The 27,303-nt window shown below is 53.4% G+C and overlaps 2 protein-coding genes and 1 long non-coding RNA gene across 11 annotated transcripts; 2 read left to right on the forward strand and 1 right to left on the reverse strand.

Moving 5' to 3' along the window:
- On the forward strand, positions 1-9,442 carry ODAD3 (outer dynein arm docking complex subunit 3). Its single transcript, XM_077859851.1, has 13 exons — positions 1-403; positions 2,248-2,369; positions 2,489-2,566; positions 4,539-4,709; positions 4,801-4,902; positions 4,987-5,112; positions 5,324-5,446; positions 5,956-6,108; positions 6,977-7,137; positions 7,219-7,375; positions 8,208-8,363; positions 8,838-8,922; positions 9,083-9,442. The coding sequence occupies exons 1-13, from the start codon at positions 163-165 to the stop codon at positions 9,199-9,201; spliced, it is 1,794 nt and encodes a 597-aa protein (XP_077715977.1). The 5' UTR covers positions 1-162; the 3' UTR covers positions 9,202-9,442.
- On the reverse strand, positions 2,140-10,585 carry LOC144290532 (uncharacterized). The gene is made up of 3 exons (XR_013358133.1): positions 10,191-10,585; positions 4,162-4,447; positions 2,140-2,545 (listed from the first exon to the last, which is right to left on the reverse strand). It is a non-coding gene; the product is annotated as an uncharacterized LOC144290532 (long non-coding RNA).
- RGL3 (ral guanine nucleotide dissociation stimulator like 3) lies at positions 9,930-25,863 on the forward strand. Of its 9 annotated transcripts, none has more exons than XM_077859841.1 (19): positions 9,930-10,022; positions 10,473-10,586; positions 11,157-11,380; positions 11,511-11,564; positions 11,716-11,927; positions 18,374-18,516; positions 18,641-18,856; positions 19,520-19,623; positions 19,728-19,812; positions 20,888-20,944; positions 21,054-21,140; positions 21,342-21,374; positions 21,457-21,578; positions 22,295-22,390; positions 22,499-22,567; positions 22,656-22,752; positions 23,604-23,759; positions 23,844-23,958; positions 25,103-25,863. In XM_077859841.1, the coding sequence occupies exons 1-19, from the start codon at positions 9,990-9,992 to the stop codon at positions 25,219-25,221; spliced, it is 2,136 nt and encodes a 711-aa protein (XP_077715967.1). In that variant the 5' UTR covers positions 9,930-9,989; the 3' UTR covers positions 25,222-25,863. The 9 variants fall into 9 exon arrangements, with proteins under 9 accessions (XP_077715967.1, XP_077715968.1, XP_077715971.1 ...); XM_077859842.1 differs by having other exon boundaries at positions 21,484-21,578; XM_077859845.1 differs by lacking the exon at positions 23,604-23,759.
- Positions 25,864-27,303: the final 1,440 nt, after the last annotated feature.

Genomic DNA, 27,303 nt, shown 5'->3' on the forward strand with positions numbered 1-27,303 from the left:
GGGGCGGAGGTTACCGAGCAACCGGAGATGCTGCGAGGCCCCGCCAAGCGGTGGGAAAGTGCATTCTCCCAGAGCCGGAGGAACTCGCGCCGACGAATCCCAGATAGGGGCAATGGCTAGTTGCCTCCTTAATCCTCAGGAACCCTAGGCCTCAACCCCGTCATGACGTCTCCCCTGTGCTGGCCGGCCTCCACCAACATCCTGCCTCCTCAGGACCAGGCTTTGACTTCCTCCAAGGCCAAGGGCAATCCGACTCAAACCCAGCACCACCACTCCCAAGGGAAGATTGTGGCCCATGCCTGGCCCCCACACCATTCCAAGTCAAGACCCCTCCATGCCCACAGGGGGAAGTCTGCTGTGCAAACGCAGGTGGCAGAGTTACAAAAGAAGATACAACTGTTAGGTAAGATGGCTGGAAGAGGAATAAAGAATCAGGAGTCAGCAGTGTCCACCCAGCCCTCTGACCAGGCACGGTGTGACAAGGGCCTTTCACCACCATTCATCCAGGTGACCAGTTTCTGGAAGCAAAAACTCATACTTCTTCATGGTTTTCCTCATCTCTCTCTCTCTTTTTTTAATTAATTAATTAATTTATTTATTTATGATAGTCACACAGAGAGAAAGAGAGAGAGGCAGAGAGAGAAGCAGGCTCCATGCACCGGGAGCCCGATGTGGGATTCGATCCCGGGTCTCCAGGATCGCGCCCTGGGCCAAAGGCAGGCGCCAAACCGCTGCACCACCCAGGGATCCCCCCCCCCCTTTTTTTTTTTAATTTATTTTTTATTTTTTATTTATTTATTTTTATTTTTATTTTTTTTAAATATTTTTTTTTCAATTTTTATTTATTTATGATAGTCACAGAGAGAGAGAGAGAGAGAGAGGCAGAGACACAGGCCGAGGGAGAAGCAGGCTCCATGCACCGGGAGCCCGATGTGGGATTCGATCCCGGGTCTCCAGGATCGCGCCCTGGGCCAAAGGCAGGCGCCAAACCGCTGCGCCACCCAGGGATCCCTATTTTTTATTTATTTATGATACTCACAGAGAGAGAAAGAGAGAGAGGCAGAGACATAGGCAGAGGGAGAAGCAGGCTCCATGCACCGGTAGCCGGACACGGGATTCGATCCCGGGTCTCCAGGATCACGCCCTGGGCCAAAGGCAGGCGCCAAAACGCTGCGCCACCCAGGGATCCCTTTTTTTTTTTTAATTTTATTTACTTATGATAGTCATACAGAGAGAGAGAGAGAGGCAGAGACATAGGCATAGGGAGAAGCAGGCTCCATGCACCAGGAGCCCGATGCGGGATTTGATCGGGGGTCTCTAGGATCGCGCCCTGAGCCAAAGGCAGGTGCCAAACCGCTGCGCCACCCCGGGATCCCTTTCCTCATCTCTCATAAAATCTTTCCTGGGCGCAGAACCAACGGGATTGTGTTTCATACTTTTGTATGATTTCAGCTTTTCTACCATGCATGGGGGCAGGAGTGGTGGTGGTAAAGAACAAAGATTCTAGAGCCAGATTTTCTGGGTTCAAGTCTTGGCTCTGCATATACTGTTTGATCTTGGGGGACTGTGAGTAGCCTAATTGATCTCAGTTTCTCTATTCGTAAAATGGGGATAGTGAGAGTACAACCCTATACGAAGTTGAAATATATAAAGTGGTAAGAACAGTGCCTGACACATAGTAAAGCACTGTAAAGGGTAAACCAATGTTTCTCAATGGGAGAGGGCTATTTTGCTTCTCAGTGAACATTTGGCAATGTCTGGAGACATTTTTGATGGTCACATTGTTGGGGAGGGGGTGCTGCTGTCATCTAATGGGTGGAAGTTAGGGATGCTGCTCAACATCTGACAGTTCATGGGACAGATCAAAACAAATAATTATTCGTCCCAAATATCAGTCATGTCAAGGTTGGAACATTCTGATGTGACCCATAATTATTACTGTTTTGTCATTCTTAGAAGGTAATCTTGCACAGTAGTTAAAGGTTTGGGCTCAGGAATCAGACTTCTTGAGACCATGAACGTTGTAATAAGCCTGAGCCTCATTCTTCTTGTCTGTAAATGGGTAGGATATGGATATGCACCTGTTGACATACAGCATTTGATACCTGGAAAGTTCTTTGTCCAACATCCAGCATATACTAAGTGCTCAAACTAGTGTATTGTTATAATATTAAGTTAATGATAACAAAAATAGCTTCCCTCTGGGAAGACCCCAACACCCTGCTTGTGTACCTTACATGACCTCAGAGGGTGACCGGAAGGCCTTTTATGAGAACAGCCAGTGGAACATCAAGAAGAATCAGGAGACCATCAACCGTCTTCGTGAGGAGACCAGGGTGTTGCAAGTACAGCTGACAGACCTGCTCCAGGTGAGGGTGCAGAAGTGGGTGAAGGGTTTCCAGGAAGCAGGGCAGCATCCCCAAGGGCAGGGTGCTGCCTCAAGTGGGAGTGGTCTGGGTGAGCGGTGACTGGGCTCCTGTCCTTGCAGGGAGATGAGAAAGTGGTCCAGACTGTGATTCGGGAGTGGAGGTCAGAGAAGCCATACCTGAAGAACAGGACAGGACAGGTTTGCCCCACCCCACCCCCACTATCTCCCTTCATTTCCAGCTTGTGTCCCCTCCTTGCTGGACTCCCTGCCTCATCCCATCTTCTCCAGTCCTTTCTCCACACCAGCTGGCATTCATCTATTCATTCATCTATTCATTCAATTAACCTTTATCACACACCGACCATGTGCTAGGCATGGTATTAGGTATTGGTGACTATGCAGTCAAAAATCTGCACCAATCTGCACTCCTCAGAACTTCATATCCTCCTGGGGAAAAGACAATGGGGGGGGGGGCCGTAGGAGGGGAACAAGAACAAATACAGAAAGTAATTTCCAGGGGATCCCTGGGTGGCGCAGCGGTTTGGCGCCTGCCTTTGGCCCGGGGCACGATCCTGGAGACCCGGGATCGAATCCCACGTCGGGCTCCCAGTGCATGCAGCCTGCTTCTCCCTCTGCCTGTGTCTCTGCCTCTCTCTCTCTCTCTGTGACTATCATAAATAAATAAAAGTTAAAAAAAATTAAAAAAAAAAAAAAAAAAGAAAGTAATTTCCAGTAGTGATAAGAGAAATGAATAAAATAGCAGAGTGACTTCCTAGAGATGGATGGGGCAGAGGTTTGCACTTTTTTTTTTTTTTTTTGAAGATGTTTATTTGAGAGAGAGAGAGAGTGCACACACGCAAGCATGGGGTGGGGAGAGCAGAGGGAGAGGGGAAGCAGACTCCTGCTGAGCACAGAGTCTGCTGTGAGGCCCTGGATTCCAGGGCCCAAAATCATGACCTAAGCCAAAGGCAGACACTGAACCAACTGAGCCAACCAGGTGCCCCAAGGGGTTTGTACTTTAGATTGGGGTGGGGAGTCAGCAAAGCCCCCTCTCTCTAAGAAGGTGATATTTGAGCTGAGAATGAGACAGGCAAGAAATGATTTTGGGAAAAGTGTTCTAGGCAGAGGGAACAGTGAATGCAAAGTCCCTGAGGTAGAAACAAGGGGTAGAGTGTTGGAGATGATAACATCTCCAGTGCGGCAGAGGAGTGTGTGAGCGGGGCTCCATAGGAGGTGAGCATCAGGAGAGTCAGCAAGGGGGCACCTGGGTTGCTCAGTCAGTTAAGAATCTGACTTCGGTCCAGGTCATGATTTTGAGGTCCTGGTGTTAAGCCCTGCTTGTTCCTATGCCCCTCCTCCTACTCATGTTCTCCCTCTCTCAAATAAATAAAATCTTTAATTAAAAAAAAAAAGGATCAGCAGGGGCTGAATCTTCCAGCAGGCTTAGCTGGCCATGATAAAGAGTGCAGGTTTTATGACATATCAGAGAAGTGGGAAGCAGAGTGTGAGGAAGCAAGAATGGAGGTCAGATGGTGAAGATGGTGTTAGCTGTACTCAGACAAAAGTGGTGAAAATAGGAAGAAAAAGATATCTCTGGGAAAACCTTTGAAATAGAACAAAGCATTGATAATGAATCGGATGTAGGTGGGAGAAGAAAAGGTGAGGATATTGAGCTGTTGGACTGAGCACCTGGAAGGATGAAGCTGCTATGAGCCGAAATGGAGAAGATCCAAGGGAGGCAGACTTCGGGGAATCTCACACACTCAATTTTGGACATGATAGTTTCGAGATACCTGTGGAGACACCTGGAAGGCAGTGTAGATTGATACGGGTATATGACCCTCTAGTTCTGGGAGTGGGGCAGGGCTGGGGGTTAAATCTGGATGTCTTCAGCCTGTGGTCCAACCATGAGCCTGGATAGGTCCATCAAGGTGGTGGGTATGAACAGAAGTGAGAAGAGCCTGGGGCCGTCCCTCCTGGGGGCCAAGGAAATGGACAAGGGACAGCCAGGGTGGAAAACTGGCATCCTGGAAGATGACGATCTGCAGGGGATCAGCTTGGTCAGATGCTGCTGAGACCCTGGGTGATAAGAAACAAGATGTGGGAGAAGAAAGGGAGGAAGGGTTAGGTGAGAGGGTTGAGACTGCCGCTGGGGCTTGCCTCCCCCCAGCAGGCCTTTGAGCACCTGGACCACCGACTGAGTGAGAAGGTGAAGCAGCTGAACACTCTGCGGCACCAGGTGGGCCTGCGGCAGAAGTGGCTGGATGAGCTCCAGCTGCAGCACAGCCTCCGCGAGCTGGAGATTGCAGAAATGCAGAATGGCAACACGGAGGTGGCCAAGGTGAGGCTACCCAGGGGCGGGAGGAGGGCAGGGATATCCTGGGAAGAACTTGAGAGGGGAAGAGACTCAGCCCAGCCTTGCCTCCCTCTAGACCATGCGGAACCTGGAGAACCGCCTGGAGAAGGCCCGGATGAAGGCTGAAGAGGCTGAACACATTACCGGTGTGTACCTGCAGCTCAAGGCCTATCTCCAGGTGGGGACCAGCATGGCTCAGGGGTGACGTGGGAGGGCCAGCTGCCGAGGCACAGTGGTCACAGGGCCCCCACCCCACCCCCAGGAGGAGAGCCTTCACTTGGAAAACCGGCTGGATTTCATGGAGGCTGAGGTGGTGAGGGCAAAACGCGAGCTAGAGGAGCTGCAAGTGGTGAACCAGGAGGCGTTCAACGCCCAGGATATCGCCAAGGTGCCAGCCCGCCGGGCCCCGGGGTTCCTGCCCAGACGCCATGGTCTCCTGGCCCCCAGAATCCGGACCCCAGCTGTCCCCGAGCTCCTCCCGCCTGTCTCCCAGATGCCGCAGCCTGGCCCAGCTGCCTGAAGTTGTTGGGCCAGGCTGCTCCGGCCCTGAGCCACGGTGGGTACCAGCTGATCCCCCTGTCGCCCTGCTCTTCCTCCAGAACCAGCTGCAGTATCTGGAGGAGACCGTGTTCCGAGAGCGCAAGAAGCGTGAGCGCTACATAACCGAGTGCAAGAAGCGGGCGGAAGATAGGAAGCTGCAGAACGAACGCATGGAGCGCAAGGTGACCCTGTCCAGGGGTGCGGGGTGCAGGGGGCGTTCAACCCCAGCCTAGACCTGGCCCGGCCCCACCCCTGCCCTGCTCTTAACATTTCTCCGGACTCCGCCCAGCGCCACCTCCTCTTGATGCCAGGGTTCCTCCCACGAACCTGCCCTCGCCCTCCTCCCATCAGATTGCCTGTCTGGAGGAGCTTCCAGATGTCCCCTCACTCGCTGGTGGTCCCCATCCTTCCCCACCTGATTACCACCCCCCCACACACACACCTAAATCTGATCAGGCCTCTAGCACCTCCCCTTACTCGAGGCCCCGCCCCTGCTCTCTTGACCCCGCCTCTTGCACGGCCCCCGTGCCTGCCCCTCGCTGACCAACCCTTTCCTGCCCTCCTGACCCCTAACTGGGTGCCCCAAGACTTTACCCTGGCTCCCCAGTCGGGCCCTGCCCCCTCGCGGTCCCCTGCCCTCAATCCTTGCCTGAGAGCTGACTCTCCCGCCCTGGCCTCAACCTGTGAACAGACCCAGCGTGAGCACGTGCTGCTGCAGTCGGAAGATTCGACCCAGGACAGCCTGCGCGTCAAAGACAAGGAGCTGAAGCAGCGCTGGACCATGTACCAGACAGAGATGCTTTTTGGCAAGGTCAAGGATGCCACCGGCGTGGCTGAAACCCACGTGAGTACTGCCGGCGGCCCGCAACGCTCTCCGCCCTCTAGTTGCACTCAAGCTGAGCCCAGGCCAGTGAAGCCAACCCAGCCAGCCTCCCCTTTCCCCGGGCTCAGTTCCTCAGCCAACACAAACCTGCTCTATTCGTAAAAGACACTTCTTCTGCCTCTAGCTACTGCCCCGTTCTGCTCCTCACAGCAAAACCCACATGAGCTGTCTACCCTCGCCATCATTCCCTCTCCTGTTCGCTCTAACACTGACGCTTTCCTTGGCGTGTCAGCTCTGAGAAGTGGTGAGCTTTGTCTTTTCTGTGTTTACGGCGCCTGTACCATGGTCTGGGGCACTGCTGACTGCCCACTGCCACTCTTGGACCCTGGCAAGCCGGACCCCTGTCCAGTTTCTGTCTTTTGAGCAGTCTCCCAGTGCTGCTGCTTTCATAGGATAACCCCCAAAGAGTTCTGGGACTCCAAGCTATGGGAGTCATCTGGGGCGCTGTGGCCAGGCACCTTTCCAGAAATTGGCCTGGTGGGCAACTACCTCTGAGATTGGCCATGTTTCCTCACTGGATTGGGCGAGATTCACAGTCACAATGTGGATGGCAGGTTGATTTTGAAGAGCAACTATGCTCACTGCTACCCTGCACCACACGCTGATTTTGGCTGATTCAAATTCCTCATATAGACAAGGACCCTGCAAAAATTATGTGTCAGGGGCTTAACATCCTTGAGGCACCTCTGAGTCTGACTCACAGAGTCCCTAAACATTGCTGTGCAGAAGCCACAGGCTTAGGCCATCTGTCCTGCACACCCAGGGGAAAATAGGAGGAGGTGCACTCAGATCTACCCAGGCCTCCCTCTGACGGGCTGGTGGCCTGCAGGCGGTGGTGAGGCGGTTCCTGGCACAGGGGGATACATTCAGGCATTTGGAGACACTCAAAAGCGAGAACGAGCAGTCGCTGCTGAGGCTGAAGCAAGAGAAGCAGCAGTTGCAGCGAGAGCTGGAAGACCTCAAGTACTCAGGGGAGGCCACGATTGTGAGGTGAGACCCCGTGCCCAAGGAAGAGAATGAGGGGCCTCCGGGCTCAGGTTTCTCCAGTGGTGACCTCCCCATTGCCTGTAGTCAGCAGAAGCGGCAAGCTGAGTTGCAGGAGCGCCTCAAGGCCGAAGAGCTGCGCCTTGCTGAGGCACAGGATCAGTTGGAACGGACCAAGCGGGCGATGCAAGTGACCAAGGAGAGCCTTGAACACCTGGCGGGCAAGCTGAACTGCATCACAGTGGTAGGCCTCCCCCCAAGGAAGCTCAGCCCAGAGCCTCCCACAACCCACGAGGGTGTGGTTCCTGCCCCTACTCAGGGGAACCTGCTTGAGAGGACCAACCCTCTGCCCTGTCCAGGACGTCAGAAGCCTGCCTACAGGGGACACCCATCCCCCCTCCTCAGAGTCCCCACCCCCATCTCCCTGAGGGAAACCGCCTTAGTTCTCAAGAGGCTCAGGACTTCAGAGACGCTGTCCCATCTTCATGGGAAAAATCCCACCTTGCCTCTCCATCCCAAACCTGAGACCCCACTGCAATCTTTGGGCGGCCCGAGACAGGGGGAGCCCCACCGTGCCCGCAGCAGAGTCCCATTTCTTCCGAAAGTCACCCCTGAAATGGCTTCTCGAGTTATTACCCCCTTCCCTCCACTAAAACCCTTCATTCCACCCATTGCTTTTGTCTCTGGAGTTCGGAGGCTCTGCCCTCACCGGGGCGTGGGCCTTGACAATAGAAGCCCCACGGGGGGGATCCCTGGGTGGCGCAGCGGTTTGGCGCCTGCCTTTGGCCCAGGGCGCGATCCTGGAGACCCGGGTTCGAATCCCACATCGGGCTCCCGGTGCATGGAGCCTGCTTCTCCCTCTGCCTGTGTCTCTGCCTCTCTCTCTCTCTCTCTCTGTGACTATCATAAATAAATAAAAACTTTAAAAAAAATTAAAAAAAAAAAGAAGCCCCACGGGGGATAGATAGCATCACCCCTGTTGGCGGTCCGTCACCTTCCAAAGGCCCTGCCCGGGGTGGAAAGAGTCCCAGAGGCCCGCCCCCTCCAGGCTGATTCAGCTCCGCCCCCGGCCGCAGGTGGATGGCCGCTTCGCGGGAAAGGAGCTGGATCCCAAGGCAGGGGACTATCTGCCAGACCTGCTGGGCCTCGTGGAAGAAAAGCTGCTGAAGCTGCAGGCACAGCTCGAGAGTCACAACGTGCCAGGGATGCTGCGCCACCTCACCGACGACGAGGTGCGAGTACAGCCGGGGGCGGGGCTGAGGCGGCGGGACTGGGGCCGAGGAGCAGGGAGGGGCGGGAGGAGGGGGACACCAGGGGGGAGGCCTATGGGGCGGAAATGAGTTCCAGGGACAACGTGTGAGGTTTGTAGAGTGAGGAAAGCTTCCAGAGGGTCCGGGAGGCCAGTAGGCAGGACTGGGGAGTGAGAGAGAAAGAGAGAGAGAGTGTGTGTGTGTGTCCCCGCGCGCGCATCAAGGGACTGGCCCCCAGAACCAGGGGCGGGCCTACGGGCAGGGGGGCGGGGCTGGGTATCCGGGTACGCTCTAAGAACAAACAATTCCGCTGGTCTCGAGAAAAACTAAATTGGACGAATGGGCAGAGGTGCATTTGGAATCAGGGTGTACCTTGGAATGGGGTAAGGAGGAAGGGCCACAGGACTTCCCTGCAGCCTCTACACCAGCGTCTTCTCTCCCGCTCCGCCCCCCCAGTTCTACTCCACCCTAGAGGGAAAGCTGCCCACGTACAACACCCGCATCGCCCTGCCCCTTGCCAGTCTCAAGGACAAGTTCTTCGGTCAGTATGGTCATGGAAAGGGGGCGGGGCTGGGGGCCCGAGCTGACCAACGGAAAGTGGTCGGAGGCCGGGCGTGAGGCCAAGTTGGGGGGTGGTAAAGGCTGGGAATGGAAATCTGAGCCAAGAATAGGAACCCGGATCCCCTCATTGCCCTGCGCAGACGAAGAGGAGAGTGAGGACGAGGACAACGACGTGGTGACCCGTGCGGCGCTTAAGATTCGTTCCCAGAAATTAATCGAATCCCGCAGCAAGAAACGCAGTCGTTTGAAGAAGTCCTAGACTCACCCTCGCGCACACCTGGCGCTGCCGGGCCCCTGAGGAGCTCCCAACCCCTCTGGGCCCAGCCTCAGGCCCACGGGGCCCCCTCAAGGGCTAAACGCGGCCGGGATGAGGGAGCAGAGCAGGGCCCGTGGCGCCGGGAGTAGAGAAGGGGGCCGGACTGCCGGACGTTCCCATAGTAAATCTTACGAGGCGAGCCAGAGCTGGCCTCAGGATCATGCAATAAACGTCACCAACCAGCCCCCTGGGTATTTGCCTCTCCTTGATTCTGCACCACGGCAAAGACTGCCGCCCCTAAAATCCAGGGCCCAGACTCCACCTTCTCCGACCAGGGGAGTGAGTACTCCCCATCAGCTGGGGATGCAGGTTGAACACTCCCCCGACCTCCAGTAATGAGAGATACCCCCACACCTGGAATGAACCACCCTCCCCACTTGAAGACAGGATACTTTCCTAGGGAGGCAGAATGGCCCCCCACTTAACTATACACACTAGTTCACCCACCCCCGTTAACAGAAAAAAACCCTTCCGGGGAGAGAGGAGTGTCCCTTCTCCTGGGCACAGATTGATACACACCTATGGGGAGAGCCGGGACCTCACCTCTGTGGGACCTGGGCTGGGCGCTGGGGTCCAGCTGGGGGCATCCGAGAGCCGCGGGTCCCGCCCCGCCCCCGCACAGCCGGGTCGCCCCGCCCTGCCCCGCGGGCCCCAACGCCCGGCCACTGCCCGCCGCCCGTCGGCCCTTCCGCCTCATTCAGCCGCGCCGCGGAGCGGGACAGGCACGGGCCATGGATCGGACAGCGGGCAAGGAGCTCGCCCTGGTAAGGGGACCAGGGGGCCCGGGCCCCACATCCCTGGCACCCTGGGATCCAAAAACCACATGTCCCTGCCTTCTGGACCCTATCTCCCCGCAAATCGGACCCTTCGTATCGGCCCAGGAGTCCCAACCTTGAGCCTCCCGGCCCCTGCCCCGGTGAAGTGGCTGGTACCTCTGAAGGATGGGGGGTGTCTCTGAGCTCGTCTACAGGGACAGAGACAGGTTCCGTGAGCCCGGACCCTGGGACGTCCCCAGATGCCACTCCATCCTCTCAGGACCGGGGTGTAGGGTGCCCGCGGCGGCGAGGGGATCGGCCCCAGCCCCCGAGTCTCGCTGGGTCTGATCGGGGAGGGAGGTGGTGCTAGAAGGCCCTCTTGAGTCCGCGCGGGACGGGTGGGGGCGAGGGCCCGGGGCCCGTCCCCCCGCGGCGCCCTGAGCCGGTCTCCGCGTCCAGGCGCCGCTGCAGGACTGGGGCGAGGAGACCGAGGACGGAGCGGTGTACAGCGTCTCGCTGCGTCGGCAGCTCAGTCAGCGCCTGAGCCGGGGGACCGGGCCCGCGGGCTGCCAGGTGAGGCTGCGGTGGAGGGTGGGGCGGGGCGGGGCGGGGCCGAGCGCGGGGACCTGGAGGCGGGAGGCGAGGGACGGCCGGGGGCGGAGCTGAGGCCCGAGGGAGGGCGGGGTTTGCAAGCGCCCAGGTGAGGGTAGGAAGCGTCTGACCGCAGCCGGGTGAATCGGGTGGACCACTGCGACCGCCCAGTGACCGCGTGGTTCCGGACCGGGACTTGGGGACTAGCCCGGACGGCGGGGCCTGGGTCGGCCAGGTTTAGTGGGGCGGAGCTGGAGGGAGGGGTGGTCTTTGGAAGCAGCCGGGGGAGAGCCGGCTGGGGACCTGGGAAGCGGGGCTGGAGAGCTGGGAGCCTAAGGACACGGGCGGGGTGGGGCCTGGGAGGACCGTGGTGTCCCGGGCGGGTTTCGAGGATCGTTTAGGTAGGGAGCAGAATAATGAATCCAGGAGGCAGGGTTCAGAGAAATGGGCAGGACCAGACGCCAGAGTGGTGTTTAGCGATGGGCGTGGTTGGAAAGGGGGTGCTGGGGGGGCCACTCCTCGTGTCTCTTTGCCGCCTGCCTTGCCCCGCAGGCCCCCCGCCCCGCTGCGGACGCCTTCGTCCACTACCGCACGAGCAAGGTGCGGGCGCTGAGGGCGGCGAGGCTGGAGCGGCTGGTGCGGGAACTGGTGTCTGGAGACCGCGAGCAGGACCCCGGCTTCGTGCCTGCCTTCCTGGCCACTCACAGGGCTTTTGTGTCCACTGCCCGCGTGCTGGGCCTTCTCCTGCCGCCACCGCCACCGCCCTTGCCTCCAGGGTCAGTACCTCCGGGGCAACCTCCCTGTTCCCACCCGACTCTCACCTGGGTTATTGGATCCTGCAATCCCTCCTCCCCTAAGCGCCCCCTAGCCTCCCTCTTTACCTGATGGGGGAGTTGCTTTTCCCAGGATAGAGATCGAGAAGACAGAGGGAGGAGGTCTGCGTGTCAACAAGAACTTAAGGTTGGTCGCCCGGAGGTGAGGGTGGGGGTGGATGTGATGGGGGGGGGTGAGCATTTCAGGGGTCCTAGAGGTCCAAGGTCACATCTGGGGTGTAGGGGCTCCCGAGGTCCAGAGCTCTGGGCTGGGCTCTGAGGCCCCCCACTCTGGCCAGGGCTGTGGTATCCGTGCTGGGCTCCTGGCTTCGGGATCACCCTCAGGATTTCCGGGATCCCCCTACCCACCCGGACCTAGGCAGCGTCTGCACCTTTCTGGGCTGGGCGGCCCCAGCAGGGCCAGAGGCCCAGGAGGCAGAGAAGCTGCTAGGAGATTTCCTGGAGGAGGCTGAGCGAAAGCAGGAAGAGGAGCAGCCTGAGTCACGGACAGGTGAGGGGTATTGGGATGCTGATTGTGCCCGGAGCAGGCCTTTTCCTGCATGATCCATCCCCCAAACAGGTTCTCCCCTCACAGAGCAACAGACCTCAGAGCCTTAGTTTCCCCACCTGTAAAATGAGGCTAATGACCCTTTGTCTAACATATTAGTGTTCATCTAGCGCTTCGCCCTATGGTTCCATCCTAACTACAAAAATACTTTACCATTGGGTCAGGATGCCTTTTGTGTCTAACTACAACTCTTTCCATTGCTACTTATGTTAGGAGCCACCAGAGACCTGGGTTCAAATCCCAGTTCTGCCATTTGCTGACTGTGTGACCTTGGATAAATCACTTTCCTCTCTGAGCCTCCATTTCCTTATCTGTGAAACAGAAATGATAATAGTATTTACCTCGTTGATGTCTTTTATTTATTCAAAAAAAAAAAAAAAACAGCTACTGGCAAACAACTAGACAGGAGCTCCCCCAGTTCCCTAGGAAAGACAACAGGATATAAGTAAATAATAAGGAGGACTGCGCAAATAGTGTTATTTCCATCTTAGGTGTTATCACTGATTCTTATTAGAATCTACCGCTTAAAATGAAAAGACATAGGAACCCATACTAATATTTTCTTCCCCCTTTTTTAAAAATATATTTTTTTAAGATTTTATTTATTTATTCATGAGAGACACAGAGAGACAGTCAGAGACACAGGCAGAAGGAGAAGCAAGCTCCCCACAGAGCCCAACGTGGGACTCGATCCCAGACCCCAGGATCATGCCCTGAGCTGACGGCAGACGCTTGACTGCTGAGCCACCCAGGCATCATCCCTCTTTCTTTTGCTTTTAAAGATTTACTTATTTAAAAAAAAAAAAAAAGATTTACTTATTTATTCGTGTGAGACACAAAGAGAGGCAAAGACATAGGCAGAGTGAGAATCCTGACTGGGGACTCAATCCCAGGACACCGGGATCATGACCTGAGCCAAAGGCAGATGCTCAACCACTGAGCCACCCAGGTGCCCCTTGATATTTTCTTGTAGAGTAGGTATCAGCAAATCTGATCCTTTATAGAGTTTTCCAATCTCTGTCGTAGAGAGCTTTTGGGGAGAGGGAAATATATCTATGTACTTCATTCGGGTCTTTGTTCAGTTTGTCACTTCTCCAGACATGCTTTCTCTGATCTCTCAGCAAATATATCTTCCCACTCTACATCCTCGCCTGCCTTATTTTTCTGCCTAGCACTCATTGGCCTTGTTCCTGACTCTGTCCCCAGGGGCAGGAACAACCAAGATTTGTTGATTGAATAATTGCATCCTGCTTATAAAGTATCATCTTTCACCCATCTGTGTTGGACCTGATCCCTATCACAAAAGCATCTAAATCCCTAATCCCCATCCTTTAATCCTCAGATTAAAGTGGGCATATTCCTCTCTGCTTTACAAAGTAGCAGCCACTTCTTTCTCCCTGGTGACAAATATTTCATTTATGTATATTTTATTCCTCTGTCTTACCCCTTGTTTTTTTTTTTAAGATTTTATTTATTTATTCATGAGAGAGAGAGAGAGAGAGGCAAAGACACAGGCAGGGCAGAGGGAGAAGCTGGCTTCATGCAGGAAGCCTGATGTGGGACTCGATCCTGGACCCCTGAGCCAAAGGCAGATGCTCAACTGCTGAGCCACCCAGGCGTCCCATTCCCCCTTGTTTTTGTTTTTTTTTTTTTTTTTATGATAGTCACACAGAGAGAGAGAGAGGCAGAGACAAACTCTGGGAAACGAACCAGGGGTGGTAGAAGGGGAGGAGGGCGGGGGGTGGGAGTGAATGGGTGACGGGCACTGGGTGTTATTCTCTATGTTAGTAAATTGAACACCAATAAAAAATAAATAAATAAATAAATAAATAAATAAATAAATAAATAAATAAATATAAAAAATAAAATAAAATATTTGCTTAACTCTAAAAAAAAAAAAAGAGAGGCAGAGACATAGGCAGAGGGAGAAGCAGGCTCCATGCACCGGGAGCCCGACGTGGGATTTGATCCCGGGTCTCCAGGATCGCGCCCTGGGCCAAAGGCAGGTGCTAAACCGCTGTGCCACCCAGCGATCCCACCCACCCAGGGATCCCTCCCCCTTGGTTTTTAAGTGTCTTTCTTCCTCTACCTGCAGGATTTCACCAGCTGATTCCAAGTCACTTGAGCTGCACAGTCCAATGAGGTAGCTGCTAGCCACATGTAGTTATTGAAATTGAACTAAAATTTTTCAGTTCTTGCTCACACTAGCCACATCTCTAGTGCTCAGTAGCCACACTGGAGAGCATGGGTAGAAAATATCTCCACCAGGGGCGCCTGGGTGGCTCGGTGGTTGAGTATCTGCCTTCTGCTCAGGGGGTGATCTTAGGGTCCTGGGTTGGAGTCCCAAATCAGGCTCCCTGAGAAGAGCCTGCCTCTCCCTCTGCCTATGCCTCTGCCTCTCTATGTCTCTCATGAATAATAAGTAAAAAATCATTAAAAAAGAAAAGAAGGGGATCCCTGGGTGGCGCAGCGGTTTGGCGCCTGCCTTTGGCCCAGGGCACGATCCCGGAGACCCGGGATCGAATCCCACATCGGGTTCCCAGTGCATGGAGCCTGCTTCTCCCTCTGCCTATGTCTCTGCCTCTCTCTCTCTGTGACTATCATAAATAAAAAAAATAAAAAATAAAAAATAAATAAAAATAAATAAAAATAAATAAAAATAAAAAAGAAAAGAAAAGCTCTCCACATTGCAGAAACTTCTATTGAAGGTACTGCCCTAGGCTGTGAGATCTTGAGGTCAGAGGAGTACATGAACATTTATTGGACATCTACTGTGTGCTCTGCTCTGGATTACACTTTAACATTTTTGTTTTGGGATGACTTTTTACTATGACGTTTTGCTATGAAAAATTGCAGGCATACAAAAAAGTAGTGAGAATAATATAAAGAACACTCACCCATTGTTCATTTTCAACCATTATGAATTTCACCCAGAAATGTTTTTTTCAGGATGATTTGAAAACAAATCTCAGACTTATGTCACTTGACCCATAAGTACTTTGCACCTTAACTGACAAGGACTTCTTTTTAGGTTTTTTTTTTAATAACCTAATCTCATGTACACAATCATCTTCAACAAAATCAGCAACAATGAGACACCTGGGTGGCTCAGCAGTTGAGCATCTGCCTTTGGCTCAGGGCGTGATCCTAGAGTCCCGGGATCAAGTCCCACATCAGGCTTCCTGCATGGAGCCTGCTTCTCCCTCTGCCTGTGTCTCTGCCTCTCTCTCTCTCTCTCTGGGTCTCTCACGAATAAATAAATAAAATACTTTTTTAAAAAATCAGCAACAATTACTTAATATCAAAAGATACCCAGTCCTGGGGCACCTGGGTGGCTGAGTCAGTTAACCATCCAACTCCTTTTTTTTTTTTTTTTAGATTAAGATTATTTATTTATTCATGAGAGACACACACAGAGAGAAGCAGAGGTATAGGCAGAGGGAGAAGCTGACTCTCTACGGGGAACCTGATGTGGGACTCAATCCTGGGACTCCTCCCAGGATCATAACCTGAGCTGAAGGCAGACAGTCAACCACTGAGCCACCCAGGTCCCCTTAAGTGTCTAACTCTTGATTTTGCCTCAGGTCATAATCTCAGGATCATGAGATGGAAACCCAAGTAAGGCTCTGCGTACTGGGCATGGAGCCTGCTTAAGATCCTCTCTCTCCCCCTCCCTCTGCCCCTCTCTGCCCCACTCTCCCTCTCTCTCTCAAAACAAAAACAAAAACAAAAAAACCCAGTCCAGATTCAAAGATTCAAATCCTCTCCCCCTGTTGTCCCTAAATTGTCTTTTTTATGGTTGTTTCTTTGAAATCCAAACATCTATTCAAGCCACTTGGTCTTTAATTTCTTAAGTCTCTTCTATTCCATGACAATCTCACTTTGCCTTTTCTTTAATGTCATTAGGAGAAAAAAATGTGTCATTTGTCCTGAAGAGTGTCTCACCTTCTCCATCTATTCGCCTGTTTGCTGTCTCATGGTGACATGTAGCATGTTCCTCTATCCCTATATTTGCTGGAAGCTCCACAGATTTGGTTAGGTGCAATTTTTTTCCAATGCCAACTTTTTATTTTTTTTTTTTTTTTTTTTTTTTTTTTTTTTTTTTTTTTTTTTATTTATTTATGATAGTCACACACAGAGAGAGAGAGAGAGAGAGGCAGAGACACAGGCAGAGGGAGAAGCAGGCTCCATGCACCGGGAGCCCGATGTGGGATTCGATCCCGGGTCTCCAGGATCGCGCCGTGGGCCAAAGGCAGGCGCCAAACCGCTGCGCCACCCAGGGATCCCCCAATGCCAACTTTTTAAAACTAGTATTTTGCAATGCCATCTGTCCTAATTTGAAATGAAAGATAGATAATTGGGGTACCAGGGTGGCTCAGTGGTGGAGCATCTGACTTTGGCTCAGGTTGTGGCCCTGGATCCTGGGATCAAGTCCTGCATCGGGCTCCCCACAAAGGAGCTGGCTTCTCCCTCTGCCTATGTCTCTGCCCCTCTCTCTCTCTGCGTCTCTCATGAATAAATAAAATCTTAAAGACATAAATATGTGGACTTACAAAGATAATTTAAAAATAATAGCATGGTGCTGTTACTATCATATGAAGGAGAAATAAAGTGAAAGCAGGTTACACAATAATAAGTCATGCTTGTCGCTGTGTCAGCACTCAGGCATGTCTTACTAGGATACATGATCAAGTCGTCCAGAGCCTTTGTCTCTTTGTTGTCATGGTGAATGTGACAGCCAGAAACACCAACTAATGCAGGGGCGAACAGTGGCCACACAGGTGTAGTAGCATAAACATTGGTGACATCCCTTTCTAGAATGGTAAACAACACTCATAATTTCTCAAACAAAACAGAGCCCAGACTTTGACAGTTCTTGTATTTCTGGAGCCATGTTAATGAGTGTTTATGAGCAAAATAGTTGGGTTCTAGGTGCAGATTATTGTAAACAGATTTTCCAAGGACGCAAATGTCTTGGAGGGACACTTGGAGGTTGAGTGGCACAAATTTCACTGTGCGGTGGCCCCCTTGTGGCAGAGTTCAACTTCAAAATGTTCCCTAGGGGAGGTGGGTGGGGAAAAAAATGTTGCGTAGGGGGCGCCACCATAGAATCCCATTCCTATTTATTGAGCACTTTATAGCAATCTAGTATGTGTGATCTCAGTTGATCTTTAAAAATCCAGATAGGGATCCCTGGGTGGCGCAGCGGTTTGGCGCCTGCCTTTGGCCCAGGGCGCGATCCTGGAGACCCAGGATCGAATCCCACATTGGGCTCCCGGTGCATGAGGCCTGCTTCTCTCTCTGCCTGAGTCTCTGCCTCTCTCTCTCTCTGTGGCTATCATAAATTTAAAAAAAAAATAAAAAATAAAAAAAAATAAAAATCCAGATGAAGGGCTCAGCGGTTTAGCGCCACCTGCAGCCCAGGGTGTGATCCTGGAGACCCTGGATCCAGTCCCATGTCCGGCTCCCTGCGTGAAGCCTGTTTCTCCCTCTGCCTGTGTCTCTGCCTCTCTCTCTCTCTCCTCTCTGTGTATACTCATGAATAAATAAATAAAATCTTTAATAAATAAATAAATGAATGAATAAATAAATAAATAAATAAATAAATAAATAAATAAATAATAAAAATCCAGATGAAGAAATCAAGGCACACAGTGGTTAAAGGGTTTGCTTTAATTCACATAGCAAGCCCGGGGGACAAGTTTGGATTTAAACTTGGGCCTTCCCTTAACTATAAAGTTCTACTACCTCGCACCACAGGAATAGGGCAGACAGATCTTATTTTAATATAGGTTCAAAAATTATATATATATGTTCAAAAACAAAAACGCCTCTCTGTTCTACTCTAGCCTTTTAACGTTTGGCTTCAAGTCCTTTCCCTGCCATTTCCTGAAGGTATGACCTAAGGCAAACTGTTCCTGCCTCAGTTTCCCCATCTGTGGAAGGCTGATAATAGCACCACCCTCACCGGGTTAGTGTGCTGAATCACCTAGGATGGATCACCACCTTAGATGCTAAATGAACATTGCAGTTGCTCCGAGACACTTAAAAATACCCAGGGACGGGCAGCCTGGGTGGCTCAGGGGGTTTAGTACCGCCTTTGGCACAGGGCCTGATTCTGGAGACCCGGGATCCAGTCCCATGTCGGGCTCCCTGCATGGAGCCTGCTTCTCCCTCTGCCTGTCTCTCAGTCTCTCTCTCTCTCTCTCTATCTCTATCTCTGTCTCTCATGAATAAATAAATAAAATCTTAAAAAAAATAACAAGGGACATTTCCATTTTGCATATTAGGAAAGTGAGACCCAGAGATGCTAAGGAACTTGTCCAAGGTCACACAGCTAGTCCCCAATCCCAACTTGAGAGTTTTTAACCCGTTCCGTTCTCCCTCAGGACCTCCTGGCGCTGCCCAGACCCCTCGCCCCGACTCCCCGGAAGGCTGCTCGGAAGAGGAGGAAGGACCAGCGCGGGAAGGCCCTGAGCTCCTAGACTTTGGCGTAGATGAAGTGGCCGAACAGCTGACCCTGATGGATGTGGTGAGCACCCAGGCAGGCCAGGCGGGGGGCCAGGCCAGGCGGGGTGCGGCTGTGGGGCAGATACCGTGGGCACAGATCCTCCTCACTCCCCCCACCACCACCCTCCCCACCTCCCTCCACCCAGGAGCTCTTTTTGAAGGTGCGGCCCTGCGAGTGCCTGGGCTCGGTGTGGTCACAGCGGGACCGTCCAGGGGCCACAAGCACTGCCCCCACTGTGCGTGCCACTGTGACCCAGTTCAACATGGTGATCGGTTGCGTGCTGGGCTCGGTGCTGGGAGAGCAGGGCCTGGCCGCCCCGCAGAGGGCGCAGCGGCTGGAGAAGTGGATCCGAATCGCCCAGGTATGCATAGACGGGGAAGAGGGGAGGTGGAGGCTGGGCTTGGGTGGGTGGCTGGGAACAAGGCCTGGTGAGAGGCAGGGGACCAGGGTCTGGGAATGAGGGGAGGGTTGGGGTTAAGAGATGCCCCTAAGGGAGGGCCCTGGGCCCCTTGGCTGCAGAAGGATGCTGGATGGGTCTAGGGAAAAGAGGATGGGGTGGGAGAGGGTAATAGGGAGGGGGGTGCATTGGAGGAGGAACCCAGAGAAGGTGCCCAGAGAAGGGGGCCACATCCTGAAAGAGACTGGATAGGGGCTGGGCAAGAGTCTTAGGGCTGAGGGAAAGAAAGAAATGGGGGCCTAGGAGGGTGGGAGAGTGGGGAAGCGAAAAGGGGAAGGGGGTGGTTGATACCCAGAGTGAGACATAGATTTAGGAAGGAGAGGTCTGGGTCCAGGAGAGATCCTGTGGGCATGTCTAGGGCCCGGGGAAAAGTAAGGAGTAGGGACACAGGTAGCCAAGGTGAGAGGTAGGGAATGGAGGGGCAGCTGGAGGAGAGGACCTAGGGCTGCAGGTGGGGAGGGGGGCGGGTCCTGAGGGAGGAAGAGGGGAGGCAGAGTTCATACCTGTGGTGGGAAGGTAAATGGCAGCTGGGGATAAGGCTAGGGGTGTGACACCCCCCCCTCGCAGCGCTGCAGGGAACTGCGGAACTTCTCCTCCCTGCGCGCGATCCTGTCCGCCCTGCAGTCGAACCCCATATACCGGCTCAAGCGGAGCTGGGGCGCCGTCAGCCGGTGAGTGGGGGGGGGGCGCCCGGGCAGAATGTCCTCCCCGGGGCAGCTCCGGCCTCCCCAGCTGCTGATCCCTGACACCTCTCCTGCCCCCCTCCAACCCCCAGGGAACGGTTATCCACTTTCAGAAAACTTTCGCAGATTTTCTCCGACGAGAACAACCACCTCAGTAGTAGAGAGATGCTTTCCCAGGTAAAGATGCATGTGGACACCCCCCCTGCCCCGGGGGTCCCAGACCCAAAAAGGGGACCTGGGGCCCGGCTAGGGCGCCGCTTGTCATTGTGAAAACATTCAGTGTCCTTTGACTGCACTTCAGCGATGACCTTCCCCTTGTTTGTGGGCAGCCCGCTGGGTTTTACTGCCTCTGCTGCCCTCATGTTAGCTCACACTCAGCAACTGCCTTATTTATTCATTCAACAAATACCAGAAGTTACATGGAAAAGGTCACTTGAGGCCAGAGTCATAGCAAAGAGGAAAAAAAAATGCAATTTTCACTAGGACTCGACTTTGACAAGCAAAACTAAAAATCGTGTGCCAGGAAGTCTGACTTATTGTAGGCAAGACTTAGATTCTCGTTGTAATTAGGCCCCGCTTCTTAGGGTGAATCCAGAACAGATGGAATGTGAAGCCTGTTCCTTCAGCCCAGAACATTCTTCACATTCATCTTGTGCGGGTCTCGCTCCACTTGCTTCTGGATTGCCCTTACCTCCGCCTGGTACATGTGTAGCTTGGCTGTCGCTGTCTCTCCCCCGCTAATGTCTGCTCTGTGAGGCCAGGATTTCTGCCCGTTGCTCGCTGCTGCCTCCTTAGCACTCAGAACAGTGCCTGGCCGAGCAGCTGCTCAGTAGAGAGCTGTGAGGGAATGAAGGTCTCAAATCAAGATGAGAGGTCAAGGAACCCCTAGCTCTGAATTCAGCACCTCCTGTGTGCCAGGCAGTGGGCCAGGAGACTCCACCGTGATCCAGACGGACAGGGCTCCTGCCCTGGGGGAAATCAGGACCTAAATAGGGAGACACATCATGCATTAATAACTGCCTGGCAATTATGTAGTTAATTACCACACAGAGCAATGCTATGAAGGCAAGGTTCAGGGCATTTCCAGGAGGGTGGATGACAGGCCTGTTGTTCAGTTTTCCTTGGGTTTGACCTTTACAACTGGCTGGTGGTAACTGAAAGCAAAACAGGTATATATGGTGGGTCTTGAGGCATCTTCCCAGTGGGAAGTGTAAAAGAGATCCCAAGACTGCTCAGTTCTTCCCTCCCCCAGGAGGAGGCCACCGAGAGCCCCCAAGAGGAGGACACCCTCCTAGGAAGCCTGCCCTCAGTGAGTGAGATGGTTTGGGAGGGGGGCCGAGCAGGATCCTCACAGAATGGGGTTGGGACATAGTGGGGTCAGTGATGGCTGAGAGTGACTGAAGTTCTGGGGACCACAGAAACTGCCCCCAGGCCCTGTCCCCTACCTTGGCACCTTTCTCACGGACCTGGTTATGCTGGACACAGCCCTGCCGGATATGCTGGAGGTCTGACCCCTGACCCTTGACCCCTGACCCCAGTACCACTTACCCTCAGCGTAGTGGGCCTCCTGACATACCACCCTTGACCCTGCCCGTGCTCCCTACACCACCCCCCGTAGCACAGTGGGCTCCTGACATCCTAGCCCCTGACCCTGACCCTCAATCCTTGATTCTGGAGGCTCCAGTTCAGACAAAGTTTGCCCCCAGGGGGATCTCATCAACTTTGAGAAGAGGAGGAAGGTAGGTGGCAGGGGGGAGGACATGGGGCAGGGGACAGGCTGGGGGCAAGGCAGGGGTGGGTTCTGAGAGGCCGCCCCCTCAGGAGTGGGAGATCCTGGCCCACATCCAGCAGCTGCAGAAGCGGTGTCGGAGCTATTGCCTGAGTCCCCGTGCACCCGTCCTGGCTGCCCTGCGCGACCAGCGCCAGCTCAGCGAGGAGCAGAGGTGACCACCCTGTGGCCCGGCCCAGCCCCGCCCTGGCTGATTCTTGATGGCACACAAGACCCACTTACCGCATGTACCTCTGCAACTCCTAAGACGCCCTCCTGAGCCCTGACCCCCAACCTGTGACCTTATATTTTCTCCAGCCCAGTGAGGGCTCCAGTTAACCTCTGACTTCAAATTCTGACCCCTTCTGACTTTCTGACTTCAGCCTTCAATGTACAGCTGGCCATTTCACACCCGGTCCCATCTGTTCTCTTCCCCACCATCTGACCCTGTCTGACCTATGACCCCACTTCTAACCCCAATCTGAATCTCTGAGCCCGATCATTGACGCCCAGTTCTGAATAACTGACTGCAACTTTGATGTATATTTGACCATCCAATTCAACTATTCCATTTGTTTCTTTTCATTCTGTTGAATCATTACCCTAATCATTGACCCCAATGATTACTTGACCTTGAACTCTGTCTTTGACCAAATTTTACTCCTCGATTCCTGTGTGACCTGCCAACCAGGCCATTCCATCTCATCCCTAGTAAGACCCTGATACCATAATTACCACCCCCTTTGCTACCCTGACCCTGACATTCGGTGCTCAGCCCCTGCTGCTTCCCCAACAAATGCACAATGCAGCTCCCAACTAATTCTAGCTTTCATCTCATCCCTTGCCACTTCCTGGCCTCAATCCACCCCCATGTGCACCCTGACTGCTCAGCTACCGTGTCTCCCGTGTCATTGAGCCACCCGCTGCCTCCTGCCCCAGCTCCCCACGTATCCGGCGGCGAATCAGCCTCACCAAGCGCCTCAGTGCGTGAGTCTTGGGGTGTGCCTGAGGAGTGATGTGGGCAGACATGGAAGGCTGCTCCCGGGACCAAGTCTGGGCTCATCCTCATCCCTCATCCCTTGTCTCTGTCTTTAGAAAGCTGTCCCGAGAGAGGGGCTCATCCCCTGGTGGGAGTCCTGGGGACCCCTCATCTCCTGCCTCCAGGTGAGCATCCCAGTTAGTGAAAGGACTAGACATGGCAGGGTCAGAGGTCAGGGCATCCACTTGACCTCAGGCTCTACATCTCCTCCAGTCTGTCCCCAGGGTCTCCCCCATCTAGTCCTAGAAGCAGAGACCCTCCTCCAGGCAGTCCCCCGGCCTCTCCAGGGCCCCAGAGCCCCAGCACCAAGGTACTAGGACTACTTATATGAATGTGGGACTGCGGATACTCAGGGCTGTGTGTGTGTGTGTGTGTGTGTACATGTACATGGGATTTCTTTTTTTTTTAAATTAATTTATTTATTTATGATAGTCATCAGAGAGAGAGAGAGAGAGAGAGGCAGAGACACAGGCAGAGGGAGAAGCAGGCTCCATGCACCGGGAGCCCGATGTGGGATTTGATCCCGGGTCTCCAGGATCGCGCCCTGGGCCAAAGGCAGGCGCTAAACCGCTGCGCCACCCAGGGATCCCAGTATATGGGATTTCATGGCCAGGCATATACGTAAGAAGCTGTACCCATGCCTGCCTGAGCACTCTGGGGGTCTGTCCAGGATACCATGTGCATGTCACGGCCCTATTTGAGGGATCCTCCTTCAGTAGTCTGGCTTGCATTCAGATCTGGACCCCCATGAGTCGGCTCACCCACAGAGGACTCCAGGGTGTGATTATACCTTTTGCAAGGATGTGTGTGTCCCCAGGAATTGGTGTACCTAAAGAGGGACACATGGGCATAAATCTCCACAATATCCCTGGGATCATGAATGGAGCTGTTCATGGACTTGCAGATGTACATAACTTATAAGCATATGTGTATACCTGCTGCTCTCTGTGTACATGGGATTGCTTGTGTGACATCATAGCTTTGTGCATTTATGGGTCATGCGTACATCTGTTTTTGTAACAGGGCATGAAGGTCTGTATGTGATGGGATTGCATAGAGGCGGGTCTGTGAGTGTGCCCTAATTGCCTGTCCCCAGGCTCCGCTTATGTAGGGGGACATGTAAGTCTCCCACTACTCAGTGCCCACCCCCACTGCCTACAGCTGCTGCCCTTGAGCCTGGACCCGCCAGGCCTCCGCCCCTCGGCTCTGCCCCTGAGCAGCTCTCACATCTCCTTACCGGGGCAGCAGGGATCAGAGGCTCGAGTCATCCGAGTCAGCATTGACAATGACCACGGGAACCTGTATCGGAGCATCTTGGTGAGGGTTTGGGCCAGGAACCTGATGGAGTGCTCCACCCTCCAGTCTTGGCAGTCACACCTCACCACCCACCTTCTTTCCCAGCTCACGAGCCAGGACAAGGCCCCCAGTGTGGTGCAACGAGCCCTACAAAAGCACAATGTGGCCCAGCCCTGGGCGCGTGACTACCAGCTCTTCCAAGTCCTTCCAGGGGACCGGGGTGAGCAGGGACTGCTTGGATGCTGGGCTAGGGGATTAGCTAGGAGGGCAGCAGACTGATTAGGGTTGTGGCTGGCGTAAAGGGCCATGAGGTGGTTCTGACACAGAGTTAGGGGTAAGGTGAAACAGGGTGGGGGTAAGAAGCAGTAAAATGCTGGTGCCTCAATCTTGTGGGGTCATGAGGCTGCCTTGGTCATGTAAGAGAAAGGGGCACTAAAGGTGTCTTAGGATTTATGGGGAAATGAAATTGTCCAGGGCCAAAGGAGAGGGGGAAAGGAAGGAGGTTGTCTTGGCTTAATTTGTAGGATCATAAAAAAAAAAAAAAAAAAAAAATTTGTAGGATCATGAGGTTGCTCTGGCTCAGCCTGATGGGGCAGGTGTCTGAAGGGGGTCTGGGCTTGAATTTGTGAGGAAATGAGTTTGTCCTAGCTCACGACAGGGGCTTTGAAGTTGTCTGAACTTGGCACAGGAGAGGGCCACGTGGTATTGAAATGCAGGGTAGGGGAGCATGATGTCATTCAATACAGATGCAGGGGGATGCCTGGGTGGCTCAGTGGTTGAACATCTGCCTTCAGCTCAGGGCATGATCCCAGGTCCAGGGATCAAGTCCCACATCAGGCTCACTGCAGGTGAGCAGGTAGGAGGTCCCCCAGTTCTCGAGAAGGAGAGGCAAGAGGACATGACCTGAGCTTGGTGGGACATTAGGAAGGAAGGAATATATGAGGCTGTTCAGCTGTCAAGAGTGAGGGCCGCAGATTGTTCAGGCTGGATGGAGGAAGTCAGAAGCTGCCCAAGTCCGTGGTGACAGCAGCCTGAACTTGGCTGGGAATTGGCTGGGGGGAAGGGTGAGTGAGCAGGAAGTCATTTGGGATGGGTGACCGGAGTTTGCCCAACCTTGCAGCTCAGGTGGTCTAGACCCTAGAAGGAAATAGCAGGACACTCCCAGGTCCGTGGCGGGAGAGCTATTGCTGTGTAGGCTTTGAGTGGGAAGTTGTCCTGGTTCCCAAGGAGAGGACGAGGCTGACTTGAGTGTCAGCCGAAGGGACCCATGGTTGTTGGGTGAATAGCAGAAGGTTACCTAGGTCTTTTGTGGGGGAAGTTTGAGGTTGTGTACGCCTTTAACCATCACATCCACCCTTGGCCAGAGCTCCTGATCCCTGACAACGCCAATGTCTTCTATGCAATGAGTCCAGCCGCCCCTGGAGACTTTGTGCTGCGGCGGAAGGAGGGGGCCCGGCCCACAACCACAGTCTCCTCACCCTGAGGGGGCCCTCTTCTCCCTCTAGAACACAGGCCCCTGGGGCCTGGCTTCTGTCACCATGGGAGAGGGGAGAGGGCTTCTCTACCAGAAAGGTCCATTCTGCAGCAGAGAATGTAACCATGTGCTCTGTAACCCATGACCCCACCCCTGCCCCCAACTTCAACCCACTGGACACCATCTCTCTGACCCCCTTGGCACCGGATCCTTATTCCAAAGCCCAGCCCACAGATGAAGAGCTTCACCCTGTAAACAGAGAAAGCTGGTAGGGCGCTGGGAGGTGGGGGTGTGGTGGGGGGTGCAGTCAGACTCTTCCCCTGAGAAATCTTGTGACTGAGGGAGACATATCAGAACTGATAGAAGTGGATTGTCCTGAGTGATGAAGATGAAGCAGGAGGTCTGTCTTATCCGTTCTGACCTTGTGCCTCATGCTCTCTCTCAAGATAGAAATTAAAAACCAAAAATAAGGGGGCACCTGGGTGGCTCAATGGTTGAGTGTCTGCCTTTGGTTCAGGTCATGATTCTGGGGTCCTGGGATCAAGTCCCACATCAGGCTCCCCACAGGAAGCCTGCTTCTCCCTCTGCCTGTGTCTCAGCCTCTCTCTCTGTGTCTCTCATGAATAAATAAAATTTGTTAAAAAACACAAACTGAAAAAAATCTAAGAGCCTTCTGAAAGGGTTTGACATGACCAGTTGTTGGAGGGTGGGGGCTGTCACACACAGGGTTGGGACTCCCCAGCATTTTGGGGGGCACTATGCTGCTTTTCTGCCATGTGTATGGGAGAGTGAAGAAATGAAAATCCATGGGGCACCTGGGTGGCTCTGGGTTTTGGTTGAGTGTCTGACTCTTGGTTTCTGCTCAGGTCATGAACTCAGGGTCCTGAGATTGAGCCCCACATGGGGCTCCGCACCCAGTGTGGAGTCTACTTGAGCTTCTCTCTCTCCCTCTCCCTAATCCCCTCCTGCTCTCTCGCACTTTCTCTCAAATAAATAAATAAATCTTAAAAAACAAAATGAAAATCCAATGGGATCAGAGACAAATATCATCAGCACCCATAAGTCAATAGGGTGTGGAGACAAAAGGAGAGAGGTGCACAGTCTCTCTGTACTGGGAAGAAGAGGAAACAGAGAAGGCAGAGACAAAGGGAGCCACAGGGCCACCTACAACACAATCATAACAGTAATGTGTTCACGAGGAACTTCTACTCTGTGCTGAACATCAACTAGGGGCTTTATATCTCACTGTTAATCAGGGTTCTTTGTGCTTCAAGTGTTCAAAACCCCAGATCAAGCAGATGTGCAAGCAGGAAACTAATGACTCACACAAATGAAAAGTTCAGTGGGCCCAGCTTTAGTCACCATTGGATCCAGGGATTCGAAAGATGTCATCAGGATTTTGTTGCTGTCTCTGGACTCTGATTTGCTCTGAGAATGAGACTGTGTCTCCCTCCCACTGACGCCCCCCCCCATACCTCACCAAATCCAATCACCCTCTGTGACAATAGGACAACCCCTGATTTTTTAGCTGGCCACCCAAAGTAGAAAAAACATTTTCAGTCTCCCTGGCAGCAAAGTGTGGTCAAGTGACTTAAGTCTTGGCCAATGGGATGTAGGCAAATTCTAGACCTGCCCTTAAAGAGAAGGGGTGCGCCCCCTCCCCCTTCTCATTAGAACAAAGCAGGGGAGTGGATCATCTTGGATAGGAGGGGTTCATGCCCTTCGAATAACTGAGCAACAAACTTGAAGGAGCCAGGCCCTCTGAGACCAGGCAGCAGCCATAGGGTGTTGCTGCTACTTGGATTGTAACATAAGAGAGAAATAGACGCCTATCTTACTTTAGTCACTATTATTTGGGTCTCTGTTACAATAGCCAAAATAACATCTAAATTAACGGAGCCCCACTCCGAGGCAGGCTCACACCTTCTGGGGGCAGTGCCAAGCTGATATCTTACCAGTTCTACCTTCCCAGGCAAGGAGAGGCCCTTCTTCCCATCAAGTCAAGCAAAAGTCCCCGAGCAGATGCCCGTTGGACCAATTCATGTCACGTGGCCACCCCTGACCCAATCACTGTGCTCAGAGAACTGTAAT

The sequence above is a fragment of the Canis aureus genome, chromosome 19 (assembly GCF_053574225.1).
Source record: "Canis aureus isolate CA01 chromosome 19, VMU_Caureus_v.1.0, whole genome shotgun sequence".
Lineage (NCBI taxonomy): Eukaryota > Metazoa > Chordata > Mammalia > Carnivora > Canidae > Canis > Canis aureus.